The sequence below is a fragment of the Podarcis erhardii genome, assembly GCF_964252035.2.
Source record: "Podarcis erhardii genome assembly, chromosome: 7".
In the NCBI taxonomy this organism is placed as follows: domain Eukaryota; kingdom Metazoa; phylum Chordata; class Lepidosauria; order Squamata; family Lacertidae; genus Podarcis; species Podarcis erhardii.
In genome coordinates, this window is record NC_138511.1 from 73,464,921 (window position 1) to 73,481,233 (window position 16,313).

A 16,313-nucleotide genomic window follows, 5' to 3' on the forward strand; every position below is an offset into this window, starting at 1 on the left:
TTCCTGCCTAAGTGCAGAACCTTACATTTGTCCCCACTGAAATTCATTTTGTTAGTTTGGGCCAGTTCTCCAATCTGTTAAGCTCATCTTGAATCCTGATCGGTCTTCAGTGGCACTGGCTGCCCCTCCCAGTTTGATGTCTTCTGCAAATTTGATGAGCACCCCCTCAATTCCTTCATCCAAGTCATTTATAAAGACATTGAACAACAACGGGCCCAGGACACAACCCTGCGGCACCCCACTTGTTACAGTCCTGTACCAAATACATATTAAAAGGAGAGACTTTTACAAGCTGCTACACTAATTCTGATCCTTGTTAAATATATGCAAGTCCACAAGCAAAACCAGTGCATATCTACATTACTTATTTTAATAAAAAATATACACATTTGATAACGCCACAGAACACCAACGCACAACAGCATCTCTGCGTAAGTGCTTGGCCTTAAGAAAGCTGGGGTCTAGTCAGTAGAAAGAGTCCTGTATCGTTGAAGCGGCAGAAAAAGCAACTCTGACCTAAAGCACTGTTGCAATGGTCACCTACTAGCTTCCACACTTTATTTCTTCTGTTTAGGTGGTGGTCTGTAAGGAAAAGGAGAGTGTTTGTTAACAGACTGTTGACCAATGTGCTTTGACACTGTAAATGCAGAAGTTATTTTCTAAAATGTACCATTCAGTATCAACAGCAGCTTCTCATACACAAAAGTTCATTTTGTGAGTATTCCGTGGTAATCCTGATAGGAAAGGCCGAGTGGGAGGTAACAAGGATATTGCTGATTGCAGGAGCCTAAACCAGGCATTGGCCATTTCATGGAAAGACTCTCAATCTTCCCAGGTATGTACAGCACACATACCAGGATACTGTTTCCTGCCAGCTACTTGCAGTAACGTGACAAGCAAGGGCAACACAACACAGAATGATTTCAATAACAGGGACTCACACTGTCATCATATCAGATGAACCAATTCCCATAACACACAAATTGGAGCCTAGTGAATTAAGCAATGCTGATGAAGCCTCTGTTGAAATACAACTAGTCGAAAGCTGTTGAAAGGGAATGGCTGATGAGTTAGCACCCCAAGCCTAAATTAGTGTGCATTTGAACAAACTTCTGAAGGTCACATTAAGAGTTCAGTAACATCTGGGGAACCACAAGTTAGACACTCATGAGATAGGGCTGTAGTACCTGTCCTCCAGAGATCAATGAGCTTGAAGGCTATTCATGGATATCAGCAATTATACTACATGAACTTTAATGCATCTGCTTTTATTTTATTTCTGTAATTGTATCCCAAATTCTTTTTGAAGCACCTTTTGGTTTCCTATTTTTTGAGTCACTAAGCAAGTAGCAAACCTTCCAAATATTTGCATTTTCCTTTTAGATAATCTACAATTGCTTTCTGGTTCTTTAAAGATCTTACGTATTTTACATTCTGTAACTTTTTCTTTGTTCCAGTTCCTTGTGCAAACTGTAAATACATTATATTCCTGTTCATATTTTTATCCCGTTTTAGATAGGTATCTCCTTACTTAAGATAGAGCTTTGCCTTCAAGTGCACAGTTTAAGAAAAGAAGACGTGACATATAAGGGAAAGGGAGGGGGGGAAGTAGAGAAGAGAGATCAGTTGCAGAAAGACATTTATATATTTAATTGGGGCCAGGCGGGTAATCTCTTGCAATTGAACTAGCAACCCTTGTTCTGCTGGGACAGGTGTGGGGAACCTGTGCCTGCTCCCCTCTCAGTGTTGCTGAACTACAGCCCCCATCACTGCTAGTCATTGGCTATGCTTCCCAAGGCTGATAGGAGTTGCAGTCATAGGAGCCAACTCCTAGGGACCGAAGTCCCTTCAGCCCCCTCAGTAAAATATTTAAGGGGGCCGCAGGAAAAAGAGGTGTAGTCTCACATTGATCTTTGTTCCCCAAGGGTCACATTCCCCCTCACCTATAAGGGACCACAACCCAGCAGTAGAGCACATGCATTGCACACAGAAGGTCCCAGGACCAAAGCTTGGCATCTCCATTTAAATGCCTCAGGTTGCAAGGGATGGGGAAGACCTCAGCATGAGACCCCGGAGAACCATTGCCAGCCACAGTGGACAGGGTTTAGTTAAGACGGGCAAATGGTCTGACAGATGAAGGGCAGCTTCTCTGGTTCCTGTACAACAGGGAAAACCCAGTTAGTGTGGAGACTGGCATACTTTACAGGTTGCAATGATTTAAAGAAATAATGGGGCGGGGTGTTGGTAGAGGAGAGGGACGAACGGAACAAATGTGATGGGATACCGTCCAATCAAAGGAGTTTGATCAGAGTGGGGAAAGAACCATTATAATGCAAACCAGACGCATATCTGGCCTGCTTTGCAACTTATTTAGATTGTTTGGCTGCTATTTATTGGTCAGAATACACAGTGTGCACACAAGCCCCATCAACACCCTGGTTCTTTTCCAACCCTGTAACAAGCCCACTCTCCCCTCTGCTCGAGTGTGGGGAGGGAAGAAGAGTAGCTGCTCCTCATTATGTCCCAATGCTACCTGCTCCCCTTTTATGCCTCCAAGGAAATACCAAGCGCATCCAGAAACCAGCACCCCCAGATTTCACTGTACCTGTAAATGCCAACTACTACAGCATGGTCCCGCTCATAGGGCTCCAAAGTCAACTGCTCTTGGGGTTTCATGTTCTCCTGCTGCATTTTCTTCACCTCTGATGCAAAGACAGCCTCGGGTGCTGCTGTTGAGTCAATGCAGTTGGCCTGGGAGGAGAGAATCAAGCAGGTCAGTCTAACAGCAAGCCTTCAAGCTTATCTAAGAGCATGGGTAGGCAGATAAGGCCCGGAGACCAGATCTAGCCCATCGCCTTCTAAATCCAGCCTGCGGATGGTCTGGGAATCAGCATGTTTTTATATGAGTAGAATGTGTCCTTTTATTTAAAATGCATCTCTGGGTTATTTGTGGGGCATAAAAATTCGTTCATTTCCCCCAAAAAAATATAGTCCGCCCCCCCCACAAGGTTTGAGGGACAGTGGACCAGCCCCCTGCTGAAAAAGTTTGCTGAACCCTGGCTAAGAGGGACAATTCATCGCTCCCTTATGTTACAGGAGCACCCTAGTAGCCTGGTCGCACACCCGTCCAGAACAGGGACCTTGTCTAATTTTCAGAGCCAGGAAACGCCCACCCTCAAAGGCCTCTTCATTGGCAGGATTCAGTTTCAGCTTGTTGGCCTTTCTGCAGGTCACCCTTACCCAGAACCCAAGTTATGTATGACTATGCAGAAGTTACAAAGAAATGCATTTGGGCATTCTTTGCAAATCGCCAAACCTGCTAAAAAGCATACATAATGGCTTTATTAGCCTTGGGGACACAATGGAATCCTGTGGCACCCCACAGCGTGACTGCAAGGAGGCAAAGATGCTACTTCCCCCTAATTCTACTTTCTGGATGGATCTGGCCCCATAGGCAGAAGCCAAACCACCGTACTACTGTGTCTCTTACTCCCACCAAAGCACACCGCTAGGATCAGTGTTATCAAAGGCAACTGATAGATCAAAAAGCAAATGGGTTGCATTTTTGCGTCTCCGTCTCAATAAAAGTCATCTCCCAGGGCAAACAAGGTCAGTGTGGTCTCTGAATCAGGTCTGGACCAAGACTGGAATGGGTCCAGATAACCAGTTTCTTCCCAAGATCACAGCCACCACCAGCTTGAGAACCTTCCCCCAAGAGGGTGATTGTGAGCTGGCAGTAGCTATCACACACTTCTAGATCCACAGAGGGCTTCTTAAGAAATGGTCACCTTTACCCCCGTCGTCTAAAGACTATGCTGTCACCTCACCTCCAGATTGCTCAAATTACTGGACACCTTGAGGCAGCATTAGCATGAATGTTGCCTCCCCCCTCTAAGAAAACAGTCCTGGGGTTCTCCAACACAACTCCAGAGATTACCTCCAGCAGTCCAAATAGGTGTAACACTTGTCGGTTGGGTGGAAGGCATATTGGCCATATCTCTATACACTTAGGTGCTGCTTACGGCCACAAAGCTTTCGTTGGAAATGGTTCGTTAGGCCTAACAATTCCACAATTTCCATTGATTCCTATGGGAATCGGCAATCTCTCTTCCCTGCCCATCATGGTATTGTCCTAAAACGGCTGCAGCCAATGAGCAGGAGAGAGACAAAAGAAAAATTGATTTGTCTGATCTCTCTTACTCCCATACATTCACTCACCCCACCACACTCTCCATGGTTTCTGCCTGAAAATAGCTGCCACTGACCAGCAAAGCACAAGAAAGGAAGCGGGCATGATCTAGGCTCTTTTGATATCTAAACCAGTGAGGTTTGGGCATAATTCTTTATGTTTGCATAAGTGTCTGGACAGATAGCAAACTGCCATGACCAGAAGAAAGTGAGACTTGTGAATCCTGCCCCAGAATGGTTGGTCTTCCTGATGAGGGAGATGGAATTCCAATGGACTACCGGAAACCAGCTCTTAGCCTCTGTTGACTCTCCAGCCGAAGGCGAAGAAAACAACCCAATGAAGGTCATACAGTTAGAAAATATAACAGTCGTACTAAACATTACCTTGATGGAGATGACAAAATGGCCACCATTCTTCAAGAAATTGTGCGCGTTTAAAGCCACAATACGTGACTGGTCGGGCTGAGCCACATCTGCGAAGATCACATCTACCATGCCTGCAAAGCAAGGGGGCGTATTGAATAACGGACCTGGAAGTTGCCCTGCAAATCCTATTGCTTTCCTCACTTGAAATAAGGTCATCAGACAAAAGAAAAACAGTAGAGCCTAGAGCAGTAATGGGGGACTCCTGGCTTAATTCAACACACCCACCTTTCCCAGGCCTGTCTGCTTTGGCCACAGCAAATTTCAAGCCATGGCTAAGAGGAAAAAGAATCAGGAGTACACACTTGATTCTTCCTTTGCATCAGGAAGTCAGCTCTTTTTATATTTGTGCCTCTTCCTGTCACCATACATGGCAACAGAAAAAGGTGCCACATGTAACGAGGGTGGACTTTTCAATGCAAAATATCATTTTGCCTTTGCAGCTGTGGCTTGAACTCTGCAAAGAAGGGCTGGGAGCACACTTAGGCTGTGCTTCCAATTATTTCCTTTGAAGCCAAGTTACCTTGATGTCATGGTACCAGGTGATTGACAGGTGGGTGGCTCTACCCACACAGCAAAGTGGGCCACAGGGGGTGAGGGACTTCCAGATTTGGCCCCCTAACCCTGTTTCCCACTTCCAGTCTACAATGTCAAGATCTGCCCCTTCACTTTTGTGATTAAATCAACAGCAGTGAGGCAGCAGCGGTGTTCACTTAACCTACTTTACCCACATTTATTTAGGACAGTGGTTCCCAGTTAGCTAATTACTGAGGATCCCTTATTTTTCAAAAGCCAAGCTACAGACCCCTTACTTTTGATACCTTTATGGTAGTTACCTCTGCAAAGCAATTTTCTGAACAAAATGTAGGGTAGCCCCTAATAAGCAAAGTATTTTAGCTATATTAAAAACAGACCAGGGCTGAGCAATATCTGGTTTTCAGCATCGTGATATATCAGCAGCTAAACATCACAATATTCTGATATATCACATTGTCAGAAATGGGAGAAAACAAAATAAAAAAATTCCTTCCAGTAGCACCTTAAAGACCAACTGAGTTAGTTCTAGGTATGAGCTTTCGTGTGCATGCACACTTCTTCAGATACACTGAAACAGAAGTGTATCTGAAGAAGTGTGCATGCACACGAAAGCTCATACCTAGAACTAACTCAGTTGGTCTTTAAGGTGCTACTGGAAGGAATTTTTTTATTTTGTTTTGACCATGGCAGACCAACACGGCTACCTATCTGTATCAGAAATGGGAGATCAGGCACGGGAACAAGCAGTTGTGGAGATCAGGTGGGGGGAAGTAGATCAGGATTACTGAAGCAGCAGTCACAGAGATCAGGCAAGTGGGGTTTGTGCAGATCAGGCATGGGGATGATTTCAAAACTGATTTTGGCCAATATATTGATATTGGCACAGACCATAAAATTTGTGATATTACCATGCAAAAATGACAAACATTTAGTTTGTGGGGTGGAGGCAAGGGATGGAGCTGCAGACCCATAATTAGGAACCAATGATTTAGGGGAACAGCTCAGACTTTTTTCTGATTGCTGAGATGAAATTAACAAAACCTAGACTGTTAGGAACCTTCCCTGTCAATGTTCTAGAAGTGAAGAACACCCAAGACACTTTTATTTTGTACAATCCCCAGCATCAGTTACTAGCAGCCAGCCAGTTCCTAATAAACAAAATAAACACACATGGATGTTTCTCAGTGGTAGGTCATATGCTAGGTATGGGGACCACCACCAGCCCCAGCAAACAAAATTTCCCCACACCTGGCACGTGGCATGCCTGCAGAAGTTCCCAGGCTCTGTCTCCTGCATCTAAGGCTGGAAAAGACCCTTGCCTGAATCCTTGGAGCCTCACTGCTTGTCTGTAGATAACATAGACAGTTGGGCTTGGCATAATGCAAGTATTAATGTTACTAAGGCTCTTGCAATCCATGGGCAGTTGCTTTCGCCCAGTGGGTGGAGGAAACAGAAGGCAGACGAGAAAGGGTGCTCCTCTAAGAGATGTCCAGCTCAACCAACATACATGAAAGCAGCCTTTCTCAACCTGTGGGTCCCCAGATGTTGTTGAACTACAACTCCCATCACCCCTAGCTAGCAAGGCCAGAGCTCAGGGCATGATGGGAGTTGTATTCAACAATATCTGGGGACCCACAGGCTGAGAACCGCTGCATGAAAGGAAGGCTTATTTGCGCAGGTGTTAAGGTTTCACAGGCATCTTACCAAGCAACATGCGGTATTTGTGTGGGTGCCGTGCATCCTCTATTACGGGGATAATGTTGGTCCGTTTCTTTGCCACATTGATGAGGTCGCGACCCGAGCGATGGGAGAACTCCACAGCGTACACAAGGCCCTCCTGTTGGGTGAGAAGCAGGAAGCAAAGGAGTCAGTGCCTTGTCCACGGCCCAGAACAGGAAAAAGCGTTCATGAAGGACATCACCCAGTGCCACTGCTGAAGCCCCGAGTGATCATCTTTGACAAAATAGCTAGAATTAGTCTGAAGAGCAGTCACCAGTTCCACTAATCACCTTCAGCAACAATCCACTGCTCTTTGGGCAAGGATGGCTAGAGGAGCCCCAGACATAAGGGCCATTCTGCTAATTAGATCAAAGGCCTATCTAGTCCATCATCCTGTTCTTGCAGTGGCTAATCAGGTTTTTTTAAAAATAGCATTTAATTTATAGGTGGAATTGTGTGTGTGTGATTGTTTCATTGTCTGCAGAGTCACATTTACTTTTATGCCAAACAGTTTTTAAGTACATGGTACAGAAACCACTGAAGAAGATTAGGTCAAGAAGTGCCTGAGTTCTTTAATAATTTCTGAGTTATATCTATTCACAATTTGGGTATTTTGTTAGTACAGTGGTACCTCGGGTTAAGAACTTAATTTGTTCTGGAGGTCCGTTCTTAACCTGAAAATGTTCTTAACCTGAAGCACCACTTTAGCTAATGGGGCCTCCTGCTGCCCCTGGAACACGATTTCTGTTCTCATCCTGAAGCAAAGTTCTTAACCCGAGGTACTATTTCTGGGTTAGCGGAGTCTGTATCATGAAGCATCTGTAACCTGAGGTAACACTGTATACACTGTTTGTGTTTGGATTCCTTTGCTTTGGAAATATCTGGATCAACACTGTTTTTCACTGTCATTCAACTGCTTAAAATTATTTCGTGTACAACTGTATTTGTTTGTTACACAATAAGTTAGTTTTCTGACCCCAATTTTTCCCCATCACATTTTTCCAGCTATACAATATTTTCTGCAGAGAACATAAATGCACACAGTATTCCAAGTGCAGTTGCAACACAGATTCACATAACAATATTAAGATACTGGCAAATTTATTTTCACTCTTCCCTAATGTAATTTGCCTTTTTGCATAGCTGCCACACACCAGGTCAACACCTTCACTGACCTATTCACCACTACATCTAGATGCCCTTCCTGGTCAGTCACTGGCAGTTTAGATGCCCATTAGTATATATGTAAAATTAAGGTTATTCCACAATATGTATCACTTTACACCTGCTCATGCTGAACCACATTTGCCAACCCATGCAATCATTTTTTTTGCTTTTACCATCTTGAACAACACCTGGAAGCAGGAAAGGATAATCCCTGCAATTACAGTGGTGCCTCGCAAGACGAAATTAATCCGTTCCGAGAGTCTCTTCGTCTAGCGGTTTTTTCGTCTTGCGAAGCAAGCCCATTGACGGCTTATCGGATTAGCGCTATTAGCGGCTTATCGGCTTAGCAGTTTAGAAAAAGGGGGGGGGGAAGGAAAAAAACCCGCAGGAACTCGCAAGACATTTTCGTCTTACGAAGCAAGCCCATAGGAAATTCGTTTTGCGAAGCACCTCCAAAACAGAAAACTCTTTCGTCTAGCGGGTTTTCCGTCTTGCGAGGCATTTGTCTTGCGGGGCACCACTGTATGTTGTCTCCAGAAGTGCTGGCCAAGGAAGATTCCTAACCTCAGGGCTGATCACTTACACTTACAGCATGGAAGCACTGGGCAGCCTGCCCGGTAGGCACCAAAAGCAAGCTGCAGTCTTCTCTTTGAGCTCTGGAGAAAAGAGCTGAGTGCTGAGTTGCCAAAACACTCAAAAATTTGGGGGTGGAATCCAGAGCTTGGTGGCAGAGCATCTACAAGATCTCAGGTTCAATCCCCAGCATCTCGAGACAGGGGATGTCCCTGGTTGGAAACCCTGGAGAGAAGTGTAGACAATGCTACTCTGAATGGACCAGTCGCCTGACTTAGTATTAAGACAACTTCCAGTGATGATTCCTGTCCCTACACTCCCCTCCTGTCCCAAGCTTGGAGCTGGGGATTAGGTCTCTTGATCTCATTCAGAGTCACAGCCCAAGGTCAAGGAAAGAGCATAGTACAGTGGTACCTTGGGTTAAGTACTTAATTCGTTCCAGAGGTCCGTTCTTAACCTGAAACTGTTCTTAACCTGAAGCACCACTTTAGCTAATGGGGCCGCCTGCTGCCTCCACGCCACCACCACACGATTTCTGTTCTCATCCTGAAGCAAAGTTCTTAACCCGAGGTACTATTTATTGGGTTAGCCGAGTCTGTAACCTGAAGCGTATGTAACCCGAGGTACCACTGTATTGATATTTGCAAGCTGTGGGAACTACTCAAGAAGTTGTTTTCTGCAGATCCCAGCTACTCCTGTTGCAACTCACTAGCTTAAGACTGTACAGCTTTACCTGTACAAACAGCAATACCTGGCAGCAGTTTAAGGCACACCCACAGTCTGAGGTACCCCAAAGCATCTCCTTACCGGTCCAACTATGTCAGAGACGTGAGACACTGTTGTTCCCGATGCAGCTCCTAGGTACAGCACTTTGGCACCAGGCTTGATATGGATCTGGTCAATGCCTCCAAGGATGGCAGCAGCCAGCTTGGAGCGGAAGGGATTCCAGGCGCGGTACTCCACCTTCAGTTCACCGTCCTGTAGAGGGGAGGATAAGGCATGCTGGATTGAGAGAGACTTTCCAACCAAGGCGTCTGCAGACCAAGAGGGGTCCCCCGTCCTTGGAACGTGCTCCCCTTTCCTGCATTTGCCAGCAATTCCCTCTCCCCACAACCATGCTCCCATGGAGCGTCATCCATCACCCACCTCCACAGAAATCCTCTTCTCTCCATACACAGACTCGCCAGGCACCATATTCCGTGTGACTAGCGCATCTTCCTTCCCCCGGCAGATGAAGACACCTGAGGAGACAAGAGAGACCGGAACTTAGATCTGTTCACATTGGAGACATTGCTTCGCGCAAGCAAGATTTAAATACTGTGAGACTGGGGCAACCTCAGGTGGGCAAGGATACAAATATTATTATTCAGCAAAAACTGTTTCCACTCTTGCCTTTCCCCCCATGAGCTCAATCTAGGCAGCTGCTAAGCCGTGGTGGCTGGTCCTTTACAGTGAATGGGACTCTGTCCCCACAACCTCATTTCACCCTCAGCTAGCTTTCTTACAAAAATCAAAAACATTTAGAATACTGTTAGGATATATGGACATGTATTACGTGCGCAAACAGATCACATGTAGATGGGCAGCTTCCTGTACTTTTTCTCACAGCACAGTTAAATTGTGGAACTGCTCCCCCAGGAGGCAGTAATGGCCACCAACCTAGATAGCTTTTAAAAAAAAAGGATTAGACAAATGCATGGATGCCTCTGCTGTACATCCACAGCTGGAGGAAGTAATGCTTCCATATACCAGTTGCTGGAAACCACGGGAGGTGAGAATTATTTCTTATACTCATGTTTTGCTCTCTAGGTTTCCCACGGGCATCTGGTTGGCCACTGTGAGAATAAGATGCTAGACTACATGGGGCCATTGGCCTGATGCAGCAGGCTCTTCTTACGTTTTCAGCTGGTGCAACTACCATTTCTGCTTCTTTTAGCTTTCCTCACTTCTCCTTAAAAAACAGCTTCAAAGTTAACAAGCATGCCTAGAGTATATATGATATTTTGGGGCAGGAGCTATTGGAATGCTGGCATCTAACTCCAGTTTTCCCTTCGGTCAGGTAGCTCCCATCCACATGCAGCAGGATTTCAGGCTAATAAAGCAGTATGGGATGCCAGAAGTAGGACTGCATGTCAGAAGAGGAGTGTTTAAAAAAATATTTGTGCTCATAAATGGAGGACTGTAGAAAAGGAATGCAAACTGACTATAAACATTTGCTTTCTAGCATTAAACAAAGTCGTGGATGTGGATGTGTGTGTGTGTTTTCCAGGCAATCAATATTTTAGAGTGAGTAGAAGCTCAACAACAATTACCAGAGAGGCCACAGGGACTGTTCCCATGATAGCTTTTGGCTACAGTTAACAGGAAGGGATAGCTAGCCTTCTGAAGAGGCTTAGAACGTAACAGTCTTTTACCTTGTCCTATATCCAACAAAGAAAGAATGCCTCTCCCACAATGCTCTGGGAGGTGGTTCCTCCTTCACTGGGTCTACTGCAGTAAAAGTAATGTTCTTGCATAAAGTTTAATTATCTTCTTATATGACAGGATGAACAAGTCTCACCTTCATGTCTGTGGGGCTCTACTGTAACCTTTTTCCCCCCTCTGAAGCCACCCCGTCCTCCTCGGCCACCTCCTCCTCGGCCGCCACGGAAACCACCACCTCGGCCGCCTCGGAAGCCACCGCCTCCACGACCGCCTCGGAAGCCTCCTTCACCACCACCAGGGGACTTAAACCCACCTCCTACAGGTGAAAAAAGAGAGGAAGAAGGAATGGGGTATGAGCAATTCAGAAGCAACAGTTACAACCACCCCAAAGCCTCAGCATGTCTATATAATCTCACCCACTCCAGCTGCATCTATTATCCCAACTATATTTCCCTGACAGCACCATGATTTCCTTCTAAATGCACCGTTTCCAGCTAGGAGCCCCTGGGTTATCATCCAGCCCATTAGTTATAATATAACTGAAAAATGAAGTAGGCTTTATTTTCTCTCTCCCTACTTAAAAAAAGATTTATTGAACAAGCAAAACAAATAAGAGAAGAAAAACAGTAATGAGTTAAGCTATAAATAAAACTAGTTAGATCCTTCAGCAAATACAACAAGATTGAGAGTTGTGACAGTTCAGTGTAAGTCCAATGTAATTTTAGTAAATCTCTAGTTTCCTTCGCTTAAGTTTGCTTCTGTTTTTAACTGTCACAACTCCTAAAGGGCATAATGGAAAGCAGAAATCTTTCTGCAGCAAAGATTAAATACTGTGGTTTTATTTGTACAATTTTGATTTCTTATCACCCTTCACCCATAAGGTCTCAGGGAGGGATACAGTAATATACCATTATAAAAACAAACAAAAACCATTACAGTTATAGGACAAGTAAAACTATTCCAAATGAAGCAGAACAGTATAAATTCAGAAAAAGAGGCATGTGCCACAAAACAAAAACACCTTAACTGCCTGAGGCCAAGATTAAGAGATGTGCCTTCAGTGTACAACAAAAGCTGTGCAATGAATATGCTACACATACCTCTGTGGGGGGTTGTTGTTGTTAAAATTTATATACCTCATTTCATCCAAAGATCATAGGGCAGTTTACAGTTCATGATTTAGGTCAGGGGCTTGCAACCTGTGGCCCTCCAGCTCCCATTACCCTGACTGGGACTGATGGGAGTTGTAGTCCAGCAACACCAGGAGCTCCACATTTTTCAGAATGTCACAGACAAAACCCTCTCCAGGACTGCCTTTCTATACAATTCTGAGGGTTCCACCAAACTACCAAGGGAGATGCCTCTGCATATCTTTACACCCAAGGAGGTTGGCAGGGATGGAAGCGGCCTTTCAGATATTTGGCACCTAAGCTATTTAGGGCTTTAAACATTAATCAGGTCTTGGAAACAAATTGGCAACTAGTGCAGCTGTTTTAAAATGGAGCTACAGGAGTTCTACATTTTATCCTTTATTTTATTTTTTGATTTCTTAATAAATCTCCAGCATTAAAAATTGATGTCTGTCTTCTTTGTACTCAATCCAGTTCCTAACTTCTTGATATTTTACTACTAAGTTGGTGACTTCAGACTCAAGGAGTGCGGTGCCTTGTTTTCAGCTCTTGCTTCTCAAGAATCTTAGGGATGTCTAATAAGGTCTCCTGACCCAGGCTGTTTGGACAGGAGGAGTGGGGGCAATGTACTTTGCAGAGTTGGTGTCAGACCTTGATTATTAGTCTCAGCTTAATTACCAAGGAATGGGTTTCGGGGACCAGTCCTTGATGCTAAAATGGGTTTGTCATAGCCCTTTAGCGGGCTCAGTCTTCCTCCCAACCTTGGAGCTCCACAGGAGTTCAGGGATTGTCTTGGAAGCTGCCCTCTCTCCACCTGCAAGTTTGGAAGGAAGGCTTTAAGCTGCTTGGCTGTTATGTTTCTGATGTGCCCAGGCCCAAACTGGCTAGACCTCATTCCCACCCAGAAAGGGAAACACACATGGCTGCTACCTGGCCAAGGCACCTGGACCACCCTTTGACTAAACCACCAAGAGGAGAGACAAGCCACCACAACTGTGTGGTTAAGTACCTTGATTTCTCCCCAGCATGCACCACTGCAGATCTGAGTGTCCTATCTGTAGGGTGCCAACAAGCGCTTACAGCTAATGCACAAGTGGGGGAAGAAAGAGAGAACTCACCTCGCCCTCCTCGGAAGCCTCCACGTCCCCCACGATCTCCAAACCCACCACGATCTCCAAACCCACCACGCCCCCCACGTCCTCCACGGGGGCTAAAACCTGCAGAGGAGAAGGGCACACAAGTCAGAGAAACGAGATGAAACCTTACTCTCCCCACCCCTTAACTGAGACCTAACGGCTGCTGTCCCATCAGGTTGCAGAGTGAAAATAAAAGTACAGTGGTACCTCTGGTTAAGTACTGAATTCGTTCCGGAGGTCTGTTCTTAACCTGAAACTGTTCTTAACCTGAAGCACCACTTTAGCTAATGGAGCCTCCTGCTGCTGCTGGAACACGATTTCTGTTCTCATCCTGAAGCAAAGTTCTTAACCTGAAGCACTATTTCTGGGTTAGCGGAGTCTGTAACCGGAAGTGTATGTAACCTGAAGCGTATGTACCCTGAGGTACTACTGTACAGTATGCAAACAGTGCTAACTTCTGCCGAGAAACCAGCTGCCTTTGGGAAACTCTCAACCGGTGACGGTTATTTCAACAGGTGACCCAGCTGGCCGTTGTAAGGCCTGGTTCAGGCATCTGCTAGGCCACTGTGGAAACAGGACCCTGGACCAGTCCTGGACTCCCGATCCAGAAGGCTCTCCTTAGGCTCTTTAATTTTTAAGAATCTGTGTTCTGAGCTTGCTCCTCGCGTCCTCCTTTTCAGATCGTAAGCCTAAAAGTAGGAACCACCGATCTATATAGTAAACCGCTCGAAGAGACTTTGTCAGCTAAGGAGCAGGGCCAACAGCAGCAGCAGCAACAACAACCGCATATTGACTTTAAATAACAAACAGAAGAACAAATCAACCACCAGACGATCCCAGCAGCCACGTGTCTGCCCGCGGGCTCCTTTTCCCTTTCTTCCACCCCTCCCCCGCCAAGCTCGCATCGGCTTCGTGCACCCCCCGAAGCAGCAGCGCCCTCCCCACAACTCTTCCCTCCCGTCCCTTACCGGGCCGCATGGCTGGAACCGACAAGAGGCAAACTTCGCCACACACGCGCTTCAAATTCTCGGGCCGGAAGCACCAACCGCGCAGCACTCGAACGCACGCGCGGGGACAACGCGGTCGCACCGGAAGTGTGAAACAGGGAAAAGAGGCGGGGCAAGGGCGGGAGTGTCGCAGAGGTTCCTGGGGGATGGAGTCCGCCGCTGGCGAACGCATGCGCAGAGCTGTTGGGCGGGGCTGCGCTGCTTGATCTTCCCATTTCGCGTAGAGCTCTGCTCTCTCTCTTTTGCTGGTTGCTGAGAAGGGCGACTCGTAGCTGGTTTTTCTTTATTCTTTTCACCCGGGGGTTAAGGTTGAGCTGGAAGCGGGCACAGTTACGGGGACACACACACACACAGTGCAAAAGGCTTGACCTGGGAAAGCCTGGGATTTGAATTTTATTATATTACTCTAATTTTATTATATTATTATTAGATCAGTGAGCGCAAGGAGGCATGCATGGATAATAAAACGAGTTAATGCACATAGTAATGAGTAGTTTGATTATAGCCGCTGAACATTAATTGGGGTTTTTAATTGATCCAGAGTGAGAGATTCAGTGATTTACTCCTGCTCTCCTGAGCAAACAAGCAGAAGTGTGAACTCGCCTTTTTCTTCGCCATTTTAACAATGGATGGCAGACCCTCCCGTTTCCCTATTTTCCAGGGACAGCCCCGAATTTACAGTAGTCATCCGAGTTTCTAATTTGATCCTGGAATGTCCCACTTTCCCTTTGTTGTTGTTTAATCGTCTTCTGCACTCCATGACCCCATGAACTAGAGCATGCCTTGGAAACACTCACTGTCTTCTCAAAGCCTCTCCTTTCTAATGTCCATGGAGTTTTCTTAGCAGAATACTGGAGTGGATTGCCAGTTCCTTCTCCAGGTGGATCACATTTAGTCTAAACTCTCAGCTATGACCTGTCCGTCTTGGGTGGCCCTGCAAGGCATGGCTCATAGGTTCTGAGTTATTCAAGCCCCTTCGCCACGATGTCACTATTTTCATTAGATAAATGTTGGAAGGTATGGAGTTATCCAATGCCTGAGATATTTGAAGGCAGCCCTGTATAGGGAAGTTCTTTAATGTTTTATTATGTTGGAATAGTAAAATTATTGTGATGGAATAGGATGTCCCTATTTTCACTGGAGAAATGTTGGAGGGTATGGGGTGGGGGCCTAATTAGGAGCAGAATTTGCCACAGCAGATGGGGAAATATTAAAGCATTAGACGCTGCTGAACCACACTAATGGTAATCTAGTCCAGCATCGTGTTCTCACAGCGGCTAACCAGACGTTCGTAGGAAATCTGCAAGAGGTACGTTCATCTGAATCCTCCCAACATTCAGCTTCATTGAATGTTCATGGGTTGTGGTGTCATGAGATACAAAAAACTTCTGGGTCCACTTTCCCTATGCCATGCATGATTTTAATAAACTTCAATCATAATGCAGTAAACTCCAATCCTTACATTTTCTCTAAGCTAAGAAGTCCCAAATGCTTCATAGGGGAGTTGCTCCACCCCCTTAAAAGTTTTCCAACTCTACAATATCCTTTCTGAGGTGAGGCAACCACAACTGTACACAGTATTCCAACTGTGGTTGCCCCATATAACGGCAACTCCTTTCTTAATGATCCCTGGCATGGAATCTGCCTTTTTTACAACTGTTGCTGTGAAAGAGAACACTTGGAAATAACAAAACTGAGGACTTCAAACAAGTTGGAGAGGATGAAGACTACTGCCAGGGCTTCTATTTTAAAAAAATCTACACATTTCCAAGCACTATGAAGTTAAACATATCGTCTCTTCTAATATATATAATAACTTTGACCACACCATTATAATGCCACATTGAATTTTATATGCTTTCTGTGTTTGTGATATAGGTCAGATGTATGTTTCAGTCACGCAAACAGATAAGATTTACATACAGATGTTCCATGTTACGATTAGCCAGTGACAAGCAATTAATCTATATATGCTGTGCTTATGTTTTTTATTAGGTCCAGGTTCCAAA

The 16,313-nt window shown here is 45.4% G+C and overlaps 1 protein-coding gene across 2 annotated transcripts; it reads right to left on the reverse strand.

Moving 5' to 3' along the window:
- Positions 1-354: 354 nt before the first annotated feature.
- On the reverse strand, positions 355-14,421 carry FBL (fibrillarin). 2 transcript variants are annotated; one of them, XM_081869326.1, is made up of 9 exons: positions 14,266-14,421; positions 13,280-13,378; positions 11,168-11,347; positions 9,754-9,848; positions 9,415-9,585; positions 6,853-6,985; positions 4,573-4,685; positions 2,606-2,751; positions 355-582 (listed from the first exon to the last, which is right to left on the reverse strand). In XM_081869326.1, the coding sequence occupies exons 1-9, from the start codon at positions 14,273-14,275 to the stop codon at positions 558-560; spliced, it is 972 nt and encodes a 323-aa protein (XP_081725452.1). In that variant the 5' UTR covers positions 14,276-14,421; the 3' UTR covers positions 355-557. The 2 variants fall into 2 exon arrangements, with proteins under 2 accessions (XP_081725452.1, XP_081725453.1); XM_081869327.1 differs by having other exon boundaries at positions 13,280-13,360; positions 14,266-14,322.
- Positions 14,422-16,313: the final 1,892 nt, after the last annotated feature.